The sequence below is a fragment of the Dufourea novaeangliae genome, unplaced genomic scaffold (genome assembly GCF_001272555.1).
Source record: "Dufourea novaeangliae isolate 0120121106 unplaced genomic scaffold, ASM127255v1 scaffold221, whole genome shotgun sequence".
NCBI lineage: Eukaryota > Metazoa > Arthropoda > Insecta > Hymenoptera > Halictidae > Dufourea > Dufourea novaeangliae.
In genome coordinates this window covers 790,089-807,857 of record NW_015374115.1, presented here as the reverse complement: position 1 = coordinate 807,857, position 17,769 = coordinate 790,089, and the positions used below count along the sequence as shown (strand labels likewise).

The 17,769-nt window shown below is 30.5% G+C and overlaps 6 protein-coding genes across 7 annotated transcripts; 3 read left to right on the top strand and 3 right to left on the bottom strand.

Annotated features, from left to right (window-relative positions):
* Window positions 1-2,009: 2,009 nt before the first annotated feature.
* On the top strand, window positions 2,010-2,745 carry LOC107191045 (uncharacterized protein C1orf158 homolog). Its single transcript, XM_015579992.1, has 3 exons — window positions 2,010-2,306; window positions 2,445-2,575; window positions 2,646-2,745. Exons 1-3 carry the CDS (start codon window positions 2,010-2,012, stop codon window positions 2,743-2,745), a joined length of 528 nt encoding a protein of 175 aa, XP_015435478.1.
* A 1,564-nt stretch (window positions 2,746-4,309) lies between these two features.
* LOC107191099 lies at window positions 4,310-6,931 on the bottom strand. The gene is made up of 6 exons (XM_015580053.1): window positions 6,840-6,931; window positions 6,648-6,765; window positions 5,977-6,333; window positions 5,621-5,899; window positions 5,244-5,533; window positions 4,310-5,150 (listed from the first exon to the last, which is right to left on the bottom strand). Exons 1-6 carry the CDS (start codon window positions 6,929-6,931, stop codon window positions 4,310-4,312), a joined length of 1,977 nt encoding a protein of 658 aa, XP_015435539.1.
* Window positions 6,932-7,613: 682 nt separating this feature from the next.
* On the top strand, window positions 7,614-8,801 carry LOC107191094 (MIP18 family protein CG7949). 2 transcript variants are annotated; one of them, XM_015580048.1, is made up of 4 exons: window positions 7,614-7,687; window positions 8,071-8,266; window positions 8,360-8,439; window positions 8,500-8,801. In XM_015580048.1, the coding sequence occupies exons 2-4, from the start codon at window positions 8,146-8,148 to the stop codon at window positions 8,767-8,769; spliced, it is 471 nt and encodes a 156-aa protein (XP_015435534.1). In that variant the 5' UTR covers window positions 7,614-7,687; window positions 8,071-8,145; the 3' UTR covers window positions 8,770-8,801. The 2 variants fall into 2 exon arrangements, with proteins under 2 accessions (XP_015435534.1, XP_015435532.1); XM_015580046.1 differs by lacking the exon at window positions 7,614-7,687 and having other exon boundaries at window positions 7,945-8,266.
* Window positions 8,802-8,963: 162 nt separating this feature from the next.
* Window positions 8,964-11,045, bottom strand: LOC107191090 (mitochondrial inner membrane protein OXA1L). The gene is made up of 8 exons (XM_015580043.1): window positions 10,958-11,045; window positions 10,693-10,867; window positions 10,442-10,525; window positions 9,923-10,240; window positions 9,778-9,863; window positions 9,435-9,704; window positions 9,192-9,357; window positions 8,964-9,124 (listed from the first exon to the last, which is right to left on the bottom strand). Exons 1-8 carry the CDS (start codon window positions 11,021-11,023, stop codon window positions 8,964-8,966), a joined length of 1,326 nt encoding a protein of 441 aa, XP_015435529.1. The 5' UTR covers window positions 11,024-11,045.
* Window positions 11,046-12,209: 1,164 nt separating this feature from the next.
* LOC107191088 (SHC-transforming protein 1) lies at window positions 12,210-14,388 on the top strand. The gene is made up of 10 exons (XM_015580041.1): window positions 12,210-12,313; window positions 12,429-12,499; window positions 12,570-12,630; window positions 12,736-12,909; window positions 13,005-13,168; window positions 13,252-13,490; window positions 13,593-13,745; window positions 13,838-13,965; window positions 14,053-14,163; window positions 14,254-14,388. Exons 1-10 carry the CDS (start codon window positions 12,215-12,217, stop codon window positions 14,386-14,388), a joined length of 1,335 nt encoding a protein of 444 aa, XP_015435527.1. The 5' UTR covers window positions 12,210-12,214.
* Window positions 14,389-15,772: 1,384 nt separating this feature from the next.
* Window positions 15,773-17,092, bottom strand: LOC107191100 (protein FRG1 homolog). The gene is made up of 5 exons (XM_015580054.1): window positions 16,880-17,092; window positions 16,717-16,793; window positions 16,344-16,636; window positions 16,072-16,271; window positions 15,773-16,006 (listed from the first exon to the last, which is right to left on the bottom strand). Exons 1-5 carry the CDS (start codon window positions 16,936-16,938, stop codon window positions 15,859-15,861), a joined length of 777 nt encoding a protein of 258 aa, XP_015435540.1. The 5' UTR covers window positions 16,939-17,092; the 3' UTR covers window positions 15,773-15,858.
* Between the last annotated feature and the right edge of the window lie 677 nt (window positions 17,093-17,769).

Genomic DNA, 17,769 nt, shown 5'->3' with positions numbered 1-17,769 from the left:
GAATCTTGTTACGCTCAGATGCTTTATGTCATAGAGAAAAGTAAAAAAGAATTAACATTTTTTTTTTTATATAAATCATTTTCATTCTCTCTCTCTCTCTCTCTCTCTCTCTATCGTTGTTGGTGGACAGCGACAAAAGAAATCATGTTTCCACGTGAGATCATTTTTGTCATCTTCCGTTTTGTAAACTTTTGTGATATCGAGGGTGAAATTGTGTTTGCTAATAGGCAAAGACAAGCGCGTGGTGCATAATGAGTGCAATTATTATTGAGATATTCTTGTCAAATGTATGTAAATATAATCGTATATCCCATTACATTAGTTTGGCAAATCAACAGAAAAAAACAATCCTTAACGCAAAATGTAAAGCCTACTCGTAAAAGGCTGCAAATACATATATGTATTTATCGCAAAGATACACTATAATATTAACGTCTTAACGCCTTAATGATCTTCAAAATATTGTCATACAATGTATTTTTCATTCTATTGTGCAAGTAAGGTATTAACACGTGTCCGCTGAATTTTTCATCATGGTTCAACGATTTTTTTTCTTGAGCAGCTGAATCGTGAAGCAAAATATCAGCCTAGTCCGATTGCTTTGATTGCGAGTTTCAGGCATCGGCCATTTCGCTTTACTAAATAACAGTTTATTTTTATAAACTATTGTAAATGCATTATCGATTTTTTCAATGTGGATAAACGAACAAATTCTAAGATGTTTATCCAACGTGTTTGTGTTAAAATAATAATACAATGACGATAGTTATTCAAATATACGAATCCACAGTCTGTTACTTATTTAAGTTAAACTTAAAACGCATTTTCTTTAATCGGCGTACATAGCTTTTTTTCGTCAACAAAGTTTGAAATTAGTTAGCGAATATTATTATATAAAAAGTTTTTCCGACTACCCGACACTTGTTGAAAAAAGCCCTTTTAATGGGAAATCTTCAATATGTACACAAAAAAAAAATAAAACAGAAAACTCAGAGTTATTATTATTTTCATAATACGTCAAGCGTGATTAAAATGGTAATGAAAAACAAATCGTAGTCAACATGTATTCACATAAGAAGGCAAAGATCACTGTTAAAGAGGAGGTTGATCTATAACTGCTGCCGATTTTTTTGTAAACTGTAAGAAATATGCGAATGTGGAGGAAATAAATAAGTTGACAGATGTAGATATTCGTTTCATTGTTTTTGCAACATGCGAGAAATACGTTGTACCAGAAAATTGTGACAAACCTATGTAGTTATCCGATGTATTTTGTTGCGTTGCGCTTTGTTAAAAAAAAATTATTGTACGTCCTACATTTGCGCTCATTAAATTAGGCTTCACCTCGTATAAAACCCCCAGGCAATATGAAAATCTATATTGCAGCTAAACGATGTATAGCAAGATCTATTTGTATTGAAGTAGGTTTACTATAAAAATGCAGTGCAACTAATAAATTCTTTTTCAATGCATGTTCTGTGTCCACGTTAAAACAGCATGTATATTCTGAAGTCCTTGATCAAGTTCAGATCTACCTCATCAATAGCAGAGAATAGGATAAAGTAGTATCTCTAAACATTTTCTTAGCCTTAAAAGGTAGATTTGGCGCAGGGTCTAGAGAGGCTGTAGCTACAAGGTACTATATATTACAATATTCACAAACACCTATCCATAATTAATTGGAATTACTTTTAAGGAAATTTATTATTATTATTCTTATTACTATTATTAATCAATGAATAAGATCACAATGCTGGCATTAACAACATAAAATAAATACATTGAATTTTTATTCACTATGATACCACCTAAGCCTAGACTAGCGTATTTATTTAATAAAATAATTATGTTACACATAAATCTGCGTTTGTTTAATATTCAAACTATGGATAACTTCAATTTTGTTTATTGATTTTATATGTATGTGAGAATGTAAGGACATTTTGTAAGTTCAGTGGGCAAAAGAAACACTAAACATTCATGAAGAAGGTATTGTTTTTGAGTTCAAGATGAATGTAATGAATTGGAACTTGGAGCAAAAATGTTTAGAAAGTACACTGTCATTACGAGATTTACGAGCAAAATTATTTCCACGGAAAGATCACAAACTTGATCGTGCACTAACATCAAGTGAAGATAAATACACTTCAAAAACTTTAGAAGGCAATTGGTTTGAACGTAGAGCAATTTATACACCTCAACCTGTTCATTGGAAAACAACATATGATTCCGATTATAAACCTAATGTTAATACGACTTGGAAAGAAAATCAAATTATAAAATGGGATAACAAACTTAATCTTGAGGTACATAAATGTTTAATATCTTAAAATTGTAGTTTAAAGCAAACAACAGAAAAGACAGTGAAGTCTACTCAAGGTACAATACTTCTAAATGTTGTTACTACATCTGCATAATATATTTGTATACGATTTTAATATAAGGGTTTAAGTCGAGAAAAATTACTTGATCATAAAAAGGAATATTGTAGCAACATGACAACAACTTACGATCTGTCTTACAATATTTTACCAAAAGATCTTAAAGGACCTAGAATCAGAACATATCACGCAAAGTACATATTTCTTTTCATGCTACTTTTTAGTCACTGATATGTATTACAAAATTATCTTTTCTACTTGAAGAAAGCGAAAATGGATTCCAGAGCAGGATCTGACCAGAAATTATGGTAGTTTAACTAACTTTGGACTAAAGGATGCAATAAATGAAGAATTTTTAAAATAAATCAATTTTTAATTTTTATTTTCACTGTAAATGTTATTAATAATGAATTTTCTTCAAGATTTAACAGACGAATAGTGGATTTCAATGTTCCAGATCTTACCCTTCTTAAATCTGGAGCATTAACCACTGAACACTGTTTACTTCCATTTAAAATAAATAATTTCAGGAAAAATTCAAAAGAAAAAACGTGAAAACGCTCGGTGTGTAAATTAACTCATTAAAAATTATAACAAAATGTGATATTTAGGGCAAAAATATGATAATGTATATTGTATTAAATTATTTTAACGCATTGTGTAGTATAATAAACATGTCATATATTTTTACAAATGCGCAGAACACCTTAGATTCATGATTTATACATGTATAAAATTGTTGATTATAATGTAATACCATAAAAATTAACTACTTATCACTTATCTTCAATTCACTAAAAGTCGTATTTAAATTATCAGTACAGTCTTATTGGTGTTTACTTAAGAAGAAAATAATTGATACATGGAAGCACACATATATAAGTATTAATTGATATTAACGAAGTTCAACTAGAAAGAAATTAAGCTCAATTTCAATACAATTTTAAAGTAACTACAAAACAATTTAAAGGTATGGTAACAATATTATTAAAATGTACATTGTAATCTTCCTTTTCCTTTTATGGTATTGCTAACTTGTACTTTTACCGCCTGCGGTTTTTTTACCTATAAAATCATTCAATAATGTTTCAAATTTACAAAGACTTAATGTAAAGTGTAAATAAGATCTTCGTAAATTTCTTATATTCTTTTTAACTTAAGAAAATTGAGGAAATAATTCAATGGATATGATTAAAAACCATTATAATGAAAATTTAGTGTATATTGAAACCATATTTAGATTTCTTGTAAAACTTATTGGTCTATTTTTAAACGAGTGTAATACAAGACTGCAAGTACCAAAATTCACATAAAGAAAATAACGCTAGTCATAATAACAGTATCGTTTTAACAAGGTTTACAATCAGTACGCTAATATATTGTAATGAGTCATAAGAATCAAAATGTTGCACATTTTCTTGCACGCTCACGAGCAGTCATAAAGTTAAATGGAAAAAATAAGGATCATTGTTATAAAGTGAAAATAATTTCAGATTGTTTCACTAGTTCTTAATTTTTTAATTTGTTAGTTTATGTATGTATCTCACTAATGAACACATGTGAAGAACTTTTCCTTTACCTCACCTTTGGTGATTTACATTATCATACCAGTATTTTACTTTCCATTATTATTCCTCCAACTCAATTTTCAGATTATTGTCTAAATTCGATTAAATAAAACAATAGATAAGAAACAAACCTAACAATTACTTATGATACCTTATCATATTAACAAAAATCTATGATAATAATAGAAAATTGTATACTGGCAGTGTCAACACTTGTTCATTGTCAGGTTGAAAGATCAATTCCATTGGTTGATTACTATATGACAAAATAGCAATCAATCAATGTATAACTAAAATACATATAAATAGTAAATGTAAACTAAGGAAACATGGCAGAAAAGATTATAATTTATCTTCTATTTAACGTAACAACGTAGTACATAGAACTATTATGTTTAAAATAAGAGAACCGCATAAAAGTGCTGATAACCAAACAGGACTCGTTACAATAGTGGTATGACTAGGAAACATTTGCATTTTAGAGGAATTTTTTATATCACTTACATTCGTATTCTTTGCTTGTAAATACTGATCCATAAAAAGTGAACCATTCTTCTGACCAGTCTGAGATACTAATAATTTCTGGGGAGTATACAGATTCGGCAATGTGAATTTTAATGTTTGATTATTAACTGAACTTTTAAATTCTGACAATGGGAACTGTAGGCTTTGTTGATAGAACGTTCCAATAGGACTAATGTTATTTTGTCTTTGAACATGACAGGACTGAGTAGTATCCGACATGATTGAACACTGATCGAATTCATGTATAGATGGTTCTCTGGATGGAGCAAAGTTAGAACCAACAGAACCAAAGCCAGAGCTTTGACTAGACGATCTGGATAATGTTGGTGGAACAATGCCATCTTGCCAGTATCCACCAGCTACCCATGATGCTTGTGTAACTGATTTCAATTTAGGTGGAGCCAAAATATTCTTTTTACTGGACACGCCATTTAATTTTTTAAAAAGCTCAGAACCTCTTGTACTGTACACCTTTTTTTTAAAAATGTTGGGTGTTTTATTTGTGTACTTTGGTTTATCTTCACTCAAAGATAATGTGCTTAAGGTGCTTAAGGTGCTCAAACTGTCATTCAAAGAATAGTTCTCAACCATACTGTTATTATGAATTGATGGAGAATTGTATAATATGCTGTTGTCAATAATAGGTGTCGTTGACAATTGTGATTCTTGATTGGTGCTGCAATATTTAAAAAAAAGCTTATTGAAATAATAATCTTTTGTGCTGATTGTGTATAAAAATATATATATAAAATCGAATTAGATTACTTACAATGAATTTTGAAATAGTGTAGGTTTAGAACTTGATCTATCCGTGCAAAAGGGCATACACTCATTTGTTAGATTTGGTGTGAATACATTAGTTACTGTTTCACCTACATCATTTATAATTTTAGTATCAAAATTATGCTTATTATTGGAAGTAGTTATACATGAATCAGATAGCATTGTGTTTTTGGAAAAAGATTCCATTTTTTTTAATGTCATGTTTTTATTTATAGTACTTTTGTAAGTTCCTGGCTTAATATTAATGAAGCCTATAATTGATGTAAACAACATAATCTAAAAAAATATAATTAAATAAATTTAATGTCTACTAACCAAAATTTTACTATTAATATAATGAATTTATTCAACTTATCATCTTACCATATGATACTGAGTTATGTATTCAAAAGAGAACCATTTATTTTGTAAATCTGTTTTCATTATCTTTGAGTCTTTAAAAGGTAAGAGTATAATAATACAGATCCATAAAAACATAAGCAATATATCAGAACTTCTTCTTCTAGCAGATGCTACACAGCATGCACAGAATTGAAAGAACAATCCTCCAATTGGCAAGAGTACAGAATCCATGTTGTATGCTACTATAGAGTCCAAAATTGTTGAAATTATTCTAAATATTGATTCAGAATATTTAGTGTTCTAGGAAAGGTAAAAAAAAAACTAATGGTAAAATATTTCAATAATTTCTAACCACATATTGCATTATGTATACTCACGTTAGCAATTAAACAAAATGGTTTTTGCTTAAATAACAACATTTTGTATTTTGCAAGCCATAATGCTTGTTTGTATAATACATTATACACTGTATTTTTACAATTCACGCACAATGGATACTCCTGTTCTAAACTCTCTTTAAATTGTTTTACCTCCTGCTCATAATTCTTGTCATTTATAGGTATATAGTTAGACAGTCTTGATATTTTTAAGGTTTCATTCGTTATACAGTGATTACAAAGGCTACTAGTTGATAGTTTCTCGACTTCTACATCCTGACCAACTGAGCAATACCTTTTGCTATTGTTTGAAGAAATCTTATATTGTTCTGGTATACTATATGCATAATCACCATTCTAGAATTTGACATGAAAGAAAAATAGAAATGATTTTCCAGAATATATATGGAATTTTAACAAACATTGAATAGGTAATTTGTTTCAATCTTATGTTAATACATATTCCCATAATTTTAAATGTATCTAATGAACCAGTTAATTTGACCTGGTAAAACAATTAAAATACATTAGGTATAATAATCCAGTAACAGAATTAAGATTTTTAGAAATATTTTTGCATTATAAATATAACTGTTACTATTTGCCATGAATGTATATACTTTGAATTATAGGTATGCTCTATTAAATTTTAATTGAACATATTTCTTTACCTTGGAAAAACCATTGTATTGTTCACAATGTGGACACAACCACCAGTTAAGCTGCTGCCGGCAAATCTTACTGTTATCATTACAAAACCAGCAGTTCACTTTTACAGGCCATCTCAGTCTAAGAAATAAACGAAATCGTGTTAGAAATGGAATTATAAAACGAAAAATACTAGAATATAGTAATACACTTACTTTAATTTTTGGAAGACCGTAATAATAGTGACGATTACAAACAAAATGGTAGAAAATATTGGCATAAAATTGAATAATAAGTCGAATTCCATTTTTTACACGAGAAAAATAGAAAAATTACGATTAAAATTCATCTCCCGCCAAGCGGCTAGAGTCTCTTTACCTTAACCTATGTGTTTGTATGTGTATATATATACTGTGTAAAAACCATGCAGTCGCGTGATGTACTGAATTTTCACACTTGCACTTTGAATACTATACAGTTTACACTAATTACTGAAAAATACTGTTTATCACATACATTAAATCTTTATACAAAACTGTAAACCGACGAACCACACACACAGCATCGTCAATTTAACTTTCCATGCCGCCATCCATTTTATTCTGTTTTATCCTACGAACTTTTAAGCACCATCTTACCACAGACGAGATATATGCATAGACCTAACATGTAATGTAATTTTCTGTCCCATGCTTCGAGGGCGTCAGAAGCGGAGAAGCCCCCTTACCATTTTAATGTCAATATCCGACGTTACCGATAAAGCATGAATTCTGAGTATTATCAGCACAAATGAAGTGTTATATATTCCATTCATATTGCGTGTATCTATATGATTTGATGGGAATAAAAATATCCGATGCTTCAGTTTAAGGTTAAGGTATCTTAAATACTACTTATGTACTCGATTTTACAATATATTTATTATAATATATGCATAAACTCAGTAAAACACGGCTTAAATATTATTCCGACTTAGTGTAATTTATCTGTCGCAGCAAGTTCTACTTCTGAAGCTGGTAGATGTTCCGTACTATCTTCAAAGTTTCGGCTGCATACGATAAATGTGCGTAATAAATTGCAGTATTCCTTGGCCACATTCAATCTGTTATTGTTACCTGTAGGTGACGGGAGAGTGGACGGTAGTGAAATGATTGAGTCAACATGCGCTTGAAACATGGTCTTTATTACTGTTGTTCGTGTAACTCTCGAGTTTGGTTGGTCCTTGCTCGTGCAACTGTAGCAACTGAGCGCAGACTGACTAAAACTTCTGGGCTGAATGTATTTTATCCAAACGAGGTTCCGATCATTGGCGTACGAATCGAATGTCAGATGAGTGCTCGATCCGGTATCTCGTCATCTCGTCTGATAGTCTGATCCCGTTTGTGGCTCTGCAAAAAGAACCTATAGCGATGTAAATTGATGTAAAGATAGGTTGTTTTTTTATAGAAAGATTTGACAGACGTAAACAGTGATAAATCTGACCATTTTAATTTCGTATAATAATGTCATTCTGATAAAAAAATGGCCGACACATTAGAAAACATTAACCCTAAGTTGTACAGAAAAATAGATGACAGACAAGTTACTGCTCACGACGAAGATGAAGATGTAGCAGACGAGTTCGATACGCGCGAAATTTTTGGTGTGCATTGATAAAACTTTTTAGATACTTCAATTTAAAAAGTCATAATCTATATTTTTCGATAATATTTGATTTATGCGTTTCAATTTTTAGATCTTATTAGAAACATCAATGACCCTGAACATCCCTTAACATTAGAAGAATTGAACGTTGTGGAGCAGAATCTTATTGAGGTAATCATAATACAGTAATAATACAGATTTCTTATAATTTACAAAAATGTTTTATTATAGATTGACAATGAAGCAAACAAAATTCATGTAAAATTTACTCCGACCATACCACACTGTAGTATGGCAACATTAATTGGTTTATCAATTAGGGTTCAACTTCTAAGAGCTTTGCCTTCAAGGTTTAAAGTTAATGTTGAAATTACACCAGGTACTCATATGTCAGAAGCAGCAGTGAACAAGCAACTGGCTGATAAAGAAAGAGTAGCAGCAGCTCTTGAAAACAACCATTTACTTGAAGTAATTAATCAGTGTGTTGGAATTAAATGTTAACAGTACAATTATAAAATCTATAGTTTTGTGATATTATCCAGAATATACAAGACGTTTTATTTGGAATGTTTAAAATGTGTTTTCAATTAATTTTGTGGGTAGAATTAGTTATCAGAGTAGTAAATGGTTATGATGAATCGTATATAGAAAGTTAAGTAACACTATTTTATTCATAAACAATTACACATTTGATATTATCTTTTCTTTGATAAAATTTGTGCAGCTGTTGGAGGTTTTTTAGTTGGATCGTATTTGAACGTCTTCCTTATAGGACCTTTTGCTGCTTCATTAAATTGTATTGCATCTGCTTGTGCTTGATTTGCCAATTTTTGAGATATTTTCATATTTGTCCAAGCTGAAAGATTCGGAATTTAGTACATATAAAACACTATATTAAATGTATGATTGTTATATGAAATTACAATTTTTGAATCCTTCTACAAAGCCTTTTTTTCGTTTGGAACTTGTTTTCTGTTTATGTACTACAACAAGTGGAATTTTACACAGTTTTCTTATGATTTCTATTTTTAGTATTCCAACTTGAGCCAAGGTAAACGTATTTGTTGATAGCCAATACAATAAAATAGCCTAAAACCATACACAATTAGATTGAAAAGTTAATACATTAATATTAATAAAAAGATTCGCAAAATCGAATTACTTACTGATGGGAAATTGAAGAAAAAGGGTAATATGACAAGTGGCACAGCTCGAAACAGATACATTGTCATTGTTTGATTAGCCATAGTATTGGCCGATAGAATGCTAAATTCAATCGTTAGAAACATTGTTGCAGAAGTAAATATAGGTAGTAAATAATACGGATCAGGAATAGCTAAGTCTGTAAACCATAATATTCCACCAGTTCTTAAACTCTCAACTGGAATATTAGTCATTCCTCTCAGACCTAGGAAGCATGAAATAAATACTGGAGCCTAATAAAGATAAAAATATATTAAACAATTATTTTTAAAAACACAAAATAATTCCACATAATAATATACATACCTGTAGAAGAGTTATAAACACAGATTTTAAAGGATTAACGTTTTTTTCTTTCATAAATTTATATAACTCTTGACCATACATAGCAGCTGAAAATAAAAGTACAATTTATTATGTCTACTAATAGATTAATACATTTATTTTATACCTTCGTACTGATCTCCCAATTGCCTCGCTGTTGTCATTTTCGACTGTATCTTTTGTACTTCTGGTAGATACTTCTGTGTGTTCGCAAGATGTCTTTGGCCTAAAATCACTAATGGAAATAATAGCAATCTGATACAGAGGGTACTGACCACAATAGTTTGCCACCATGGTAAGTCACAGGAAATGTGAACCCATTCTAAAGCTGACTGAACTAATCCAACGGGACTATATCCACCTAATCCAATACTCTGTAAAGTAAGTTCACCATTTGGATGCACCTTGAGAACAGTTTCTACTACTTCTGGTATTGCCGGTACATCTATGGAAAAGATTATCGAAATTACCCATATCTTTTTAGATATGACAGTTCATTAACTAAATTATATATCAAAGAACTTGGCTGTTCAAGGACATTTCCTGATTGCACATATCATGGACATTTAGTTTTACAGCAGCCACTTTCTTTAGTATCTACCATAACTGCAATATATTTGTCCATGTAAGCAGGAAATCTATTAACCTGGTAATTCACTTATTGAAACTTTCTCTATAACTGTATCGGTTGTGCTTTCTACTGCTTTCTGAATCTCTTGTGCAGCTGACCCTAGAAAAATATATTTCCATTAATGTTGTAAGCGAATATAATAACTCATAAAATTAGACCCTGAAGTGATGAATGGCACATATTACTTTATGTAACTTTTTTAAGATAAAACAACACAATGCTCTAATTATTTTACATGTTTGCTGCGTTTTGTACATCCATTATACCTTCTGATGCATTTACTACAGTTTCCATTGATTTTCTATCAATGGTACTTTGATGCCTTGCACAGATAATCTTAACAAATTCTGAGTGTCTCTGCACATTGAATATACAATTGTTTTTCGACAAAGTGTTTGTTATATTGTAAGCGATATGACCGAACTCGTATTTTGTTGTTTTCTAAACAGAAGTACATTTTATGGTCAATTTTATTTGTAGGGATACGTAATACAGTACGTAACCTCTGCATGGCATGAAACTTTAAATTACCTGAGAAGTTATACTTGCATTTAGCAGTAACCTTCGCCCAGCGTTTATAGATAATCGCAACAACATGTTTTTATCGGTGTGCTTTACAATTACTGCTTATTATTATTTTCTTGTAAAACAAGCACGCGCCTGCACGGGCTCCAGAACTCATGTGTACGTACCATACGACACATACACAGTGGCGTTTTCCTATATAAGCTGCATGGTTAATAGTATACATATTACTTTATATGTATATTTGGTCTTTCACCCTTCATTAGGTACTCAATTTTGATAAGGAAACTATAAAATTGGGTTTGATGACTTTAGATTCTATTGGATTCTATAAAGCCCAATTCATATCTCTCTAGGCCTTCGTGTTATCATGTTGTCAGAATTTTATTTAGAATAGGACAGACAATCAACATTGTGATCGTCATCTATTGTAAGTTTCAAGTTCATAATGTTTTTCATTATATATTAATATAGAATGCAATGAAGAAGACACGATCAACAACACTATACATACAACTATATAGTTATACCTGGTTATACCTATGCTGACTGACGGAATATTAAATCACTCCTTTTATGACGACTCCGTTCCATGTGTTGTAAAGTCGATCAAAAAGGGAACACAATTAAATTATCGATAGTTCATGTTTGGTATCTATGGAATTCCATAAGACAGTAAATGTGCCTAATGTTTGTGGTATGTCAGAAAATGCAGTCAACTACGCATTCGGCGTAGTGTCACTTTCTTGTATGAACTGAGTAAAGAATTCTTGCGAAATGACGAACAAGGCGAACGAGTATAAACCTATTGTAATCATATGATCCTAGTAATCGTCTGCAAGGTATGATCTCATTTCCTGGTAAATCGTACGTCCAGTAATAAAATATTTCTTTCTGATAATTAAATAGTGTTTCACTCTTTAACGTGCCTTTGCTATTGTCACAAGTGTGTTCTAGTTCATTTTCAAAATTAAACGACATCATTGACATTATGTAATGAATGACAGCTATTAACAATTCTTAAACACATCTATGAATTGTGACAGAATCGGTGCAATTAACAAATTCTAATTTTATTTAATAATAAAATGTAAAAAGTATTTAACTGTTTTGTTCTTAGGTATATGTATAGTTTGTGTTCGAAATACAGTGTACACATAAAGTATGTAATGTAATGATCCTAACTTTTGTTGCAAAAGGAAATGGATTAAATTATTATTTAATACTTTGTTACAGTTACATGTATGTGCATAGAATTTAAAAATGGCAACTGGAGGTAGTAGTTTTATAAGCAAACCAGCCAGAGGTTGGTTACACCCTGATCATTTAGTCAGTAAAGAAGGAATTACTTATACAGTGAAGGTAAGTTTTTCTTTGATATTTTTTCCACTGAAATTGAATATTTCAAGCAATTCAGAATTAAATACCTAATAAAATAAGGGATTAATATTTCGTGTATTTCTTTAATGGATTATAGTACATAGGATGTTTAGAAGTATTCACATCCATGAAAAGTTTAGACTTTGAAACAAGATCATGTATTGCCAAGTAAGTACTTATACATTTTTGTTCTACATATCTAATATGTTTGTATTTATGTAAGATTTTGTGTTTCCAGAGAATGTATAAACAGAGTTTGCGAAGCAGCCGGATTGAAGTCTGCAGATAAGAAACGAAGGGTACTTATTTAAAATATAAAGTTGTTGCTTTCTCTTTAAATACGTATTGAACTTATAATCCTTTATGTTTTAAGTATATAATATATATTTACATGCATTACATAGGTGGATAGAAGAGTGTTAAGAGCAATAGCAGACAAGCCACGCATGGAACATACAGGTGCTACTATAAATTTGACTATTAGCAGTTGCAGTTTAGCCTTGACTAATATAGAAACTGGACACATTATTGCCAAACATGAAATGCCACGAATATCTTTTGCCTCAGGTGGAGATACGGTAAAATATATTTTATGCTATTCTACTTTCCTTATTGTTCTCCATTTGTATTCAATATACTTTTAAAATATAAAATAGCTATATTATTTTAATAGGAAATACTAGACTTTGTTGCATATGTTGCGAAAAACATGCAAGAATGGCGTGCTTGTTATGTATTAGAATGCGGAGGTGGACTGGCACAAGATGTTATATCCACTATTGGACAATCTTTTGAATTACGATTTAAAGAATTTCTTACAAAACCAGCCTCATTACAGTAATTATAATATTCATATTTTATAGTCTTAAGTTTGAACTTATAAATTTCATGCTGCATCTAATACTTCCCCTTTTTTATAGTCCTATGTTAAATGGCATGCGAGAAGCGGATAGAGATTATTACAATGATCTTCCAGGCAAAGTGCCACCAGACATTGGTCCTCCACCAGTACCACCTTTGCCAACTGCAGCATCAACATTACCCAATCTAAAGCATCATCATTCTGGGCATAATAACATATCGCGAAGCAATGCACAGAATTCTATTTTGCATGACTCATTCTCTTCTAATTCTGACAGACATCATCAACAATGGGCAGGTAAGATTTATTTATATTGTGTGTGATTTTAGCAGAACATTTTTATTATACAGTTGTGATTGTGATTTCATTCTATAAGAACAAAGTTTATTGATTTTGCAGAAACCGGTAATTTAATTGACTTAAATTCTGATGGGACAACCACTTCGAATTTTAATATACCCCCTGAACACAATTATGTAAACGACAGTGTAATAGCAGCAAGCAGAGAAAGTCATCGTGATCAAACATCACTTTTTGATGTATTTGATATGCGTAAGCAATATTTAGTCATTAATATTATTTCTTTTATTAAATAAATGTAATAAAAAATTTGAACTTTGTACATCAGAATATATAACTTCCAGAACCATTCAGTTCTGCAATCTCGGATATGAATAGATTGAGTCCACATTCTCAAAAGCAACAATTAAAACAAGAAATATGGTTCCATGGTAGTGTTAGTCGTGCTGAAGCAGAATCCATGCTTACAAGAGTAAGAAAGATGAAAAATAATATTTAAAAATGTAAATGCTTATGTGGAATAGTTTAAGTACTATAACGTGTCCTATTATTTTAATAGGATGGTGATTTTCTGGTTCGAGAATCTCAAGGTTCGCCCGGTCAGTATGTTCTTACTGGTATGAATAATGGTACACCAAAACATTTACTGTTAATTGATCCAGAAGGTGTGGTACGTATACTCAATGAATCGATATGTTGATGATGTAAAATAGTTTACTCAATAAATGGAAAACTGTAATATAATTGATTTTAATTTCAGGTCCGCACAAAAGATCGTGTCTTTGATAGTGTAAGTCATTTAGTTAATCATCATTGCGACAATGTATTACCAATTATATCAGCGGACAGCGTTTTAGTACTTCGATATCCAATTCCTAGACGTACGAACAATTGATTTTTACAGAATTATAGTAGTGTCCAGAAAAATAAGGACTGTTCACATTTGGTATTTGTTGACTGCATCAATACTTAATGTAAAAAAAGTGCTTTCCGTAATTAAAAAGGATCCGTCAATCAATATGAATAACAAATATGATAAAAATCCAATATTACAAGTACTTTTACTTTTCAATATAATTGTGCTAAAGTGTAGTTTATAAAATTTTTCTCTATATTCTTACTAAAGTGAAGGGACGTTGATATAAATAAGAAAAGTTTTAATAAATGTCACCTTACTATTATTAATAACAGTGTCAAAATGCACAAAAAGAAGTATATTAACAATTTCTTAAATCATCAAAATTTATAAAAATTAGCTGGTGCATAAAATATCTACATGTGTGAACTGTTGCGTAAACATTTATACATACGAGTGATATATAATTTTAAAAAATTTTTCTACAAATTGAATTCATTTTTATATAAATCCAACAAAACACTTTTAGTAACTTCATTTTATTTAAAAATAATATCGCATCATTTTTATAAGATTTATATTCAAAGAGGTTTTTAAAACTTTGGCAAGATCAATTATTCAATATAATTCAGTACTGTCGCTAAATATCGTGTTATTCAATTAACTATTCATAGCCATTTGCATTTATGTCATTTATTCTCATAGTAATTCTGAAGATAGAATCATATATGTACTATTAATACATCTCAAAATGTGCCACAGTTCGTTAGTACAAATTCAGTACTCATTACTGAATAAAACGGAACATCTTTAATTTTATATGTAATTTGTACCGTGTAGATCATGGTTTTCATGAGGAGTCCATTTGTAATCTCATTCATTTCATGTTGTAGGATTTATGACTATAGTTAATACACAAAAATATATATTTTTACGAATTTGTATGATTCACGCTGTATAATATTTTAATTCTATATTTGTAAGATATTTGCTATTTGTAATTTCGATTTTTAATAGAACAAGTTTCATATTTGCATTACTTTCTATCTAAAATATATTTAACCAAATCGAATTTTGTATTTCTGTATATTATTTCTAAAAACATTCGCATTATACCCCCAGGAAATTAATTTTTGAAATATTTGACCATTTGAATATCGCTTTTCCGCAACTTCCGATCCGTTGAATTGCTAAAACATAAGTAACATGGCAAATACTATAAAAACGTCAATAGACAATCACCAAACCTCAAAGGCTCACAATAATTATAACTCCCACGAAGTGTTCGAACATTTCCGAGCTATTCAAACTATCTAGCTCGATCTGAGTCCGGTCATTTGGAAGTTATGAGACAGTGGATTGTTTCCAATCAAAAAGGGGAATTAATTATCAAACATGTAGAATTCGACAATTAGTGTACACATTTTCAAAATTAGTCATTTCGTACAGATCCATTAATTAAAATGTACAAGTATACCTTAAAATACATAACACACTTATGGTATAAAATTATTTACAATATCGATCTGCTTTCATTTTACTTCTTCTATCCAATAGAGTTTCATGCAAAGTTCCGTCACGCTTTGCTTTTTCTAATTCTGTATGATCCGCTTTGCATATCTTCAATTTCTTATCCTGAAACTTCTGGAACTTCCTCCTAAAAGATTTGTCAATACAGTAGAAGTGATTATTAGCAATTACAATTTATCTGTCTAAACTTACACATAGTTTACTTCAACATCTTGTAGGGAACCTTGCTCTTCTTTTGGAATATCTTTATTCGGATCTTGAGTCTTTTGAATTATACTCCTTATAGTACAAAATTCTGATGATCCAGCAGTCTTATTTCGACAAACAATATCATCCTCCTCTGTCAATGATATGAAACAATTATTGCTGTTTAAGATAGCAAGCTTGTTATCCTGAAAACAGATTGATTTGAATCTAATTTTATATTGTCACAATGTTTGTTAGTTGAACATTCATTGAAATACTTGGAAAATTGGCTCCCATTGTTCGATCATGCCCACTGCATCACTTCTTCCAACAACAACACCATTCTTATCAACACCCAAGTACTTTCCATAGCCCGACTTTAATGCAACTTTTGTTTCACCAATTGGAAATGCTGTCAAGATTTCTTCTGGAGAAGGTCCTTCACCATTGTTATGAGGAGCACCCAAGGTAAATAATCCATTATCTAAAGCTTTCATATAAGTATTATTCCCAAACTCAATGGCCACTGTTCCTGTCACTTCTGATACTTGTGTGGCTTTCCACCATCCACCTACACATTACACAAAACACATTTAATAATATGTACAAGACGAAACAATAAACTGTGTAATGTTGTAAATAATCAAATACCATGAACTATAGTGTCTTTATCGTCTGTGGTAGTAACATGTTCCTTTTCTTGTTTTTTCGATTTACGTTTTTTTGATCTATAAAACGTAGACAAAAAAACACAATAAAAGATTAATAACACGAAGAAATAAATGAATCAAATAGTGCAAGGTTAACTCCGTACCTTACTTTTTCACCTTTCAAAACTAATTTCCCTGTTCTTACTTTATCATATTCCGACATTGTTGTGTACTATTTGAATTATTATCTACCCTTTTAATTATTAACTACTTTATTAATCTCTACATTTATCTTTTGTATTTAAGATTTATTTACAATTCACACTGTCCACTGTTGTCCACTGTCACTGAAATCAACTGAAATGCACTGATTTATAACCCATGAAGGTGCGTTTCGGACATGAAATTGAAAATAAACGAAAGCAATTCATTTATTGTAAATTACCCTTTAAGCATATATTTAAATATTATTTTCATTTCTTGTTATTCGTTCTTTGTTGTTTCCTAAGCCTATCACTTCCTCTATCCCATATTTTTCATTAATAAAGAAATAACAATGGCTAAATACAGTTAAATACGTGTTAAAAATAAGATTAAAGTTAAATTTGGCACGAAATTTGAATTTTAAAAAAGCGCAAAGTCGCCACCAGATGGAGTCACTTAAGAGTTCTAGAATTAGTTCCAATTTCTGACACCACAATTTTAGCAAATTTGTACTTTTCCCGCGCTTTTTCAAGTTAAAATTAATCGCCCATTTTAACTTTAAATTTACTATTAATGCAATTTGAATTAAATTTAACAATTATTATTTACTTGTTTATGGATAATATGGGATAGAGTTAGCGAAAGGTATATTAAACAATGCGTATGTAAAATGGTATAGGGGCTCTACAGCTCCCGAAGCATCTGACAGAAGATTACATTTAATGGTAGGTCTATTCTATATCTCGGTCTGTGGCTACATGTAAAGGAAAAATACCATTTTCGGAAAATAATGTGTTTTGTAGAGGAAACTTCGAGGAATATGTTCAGGTTCAGCTTGGCACATAGCGGG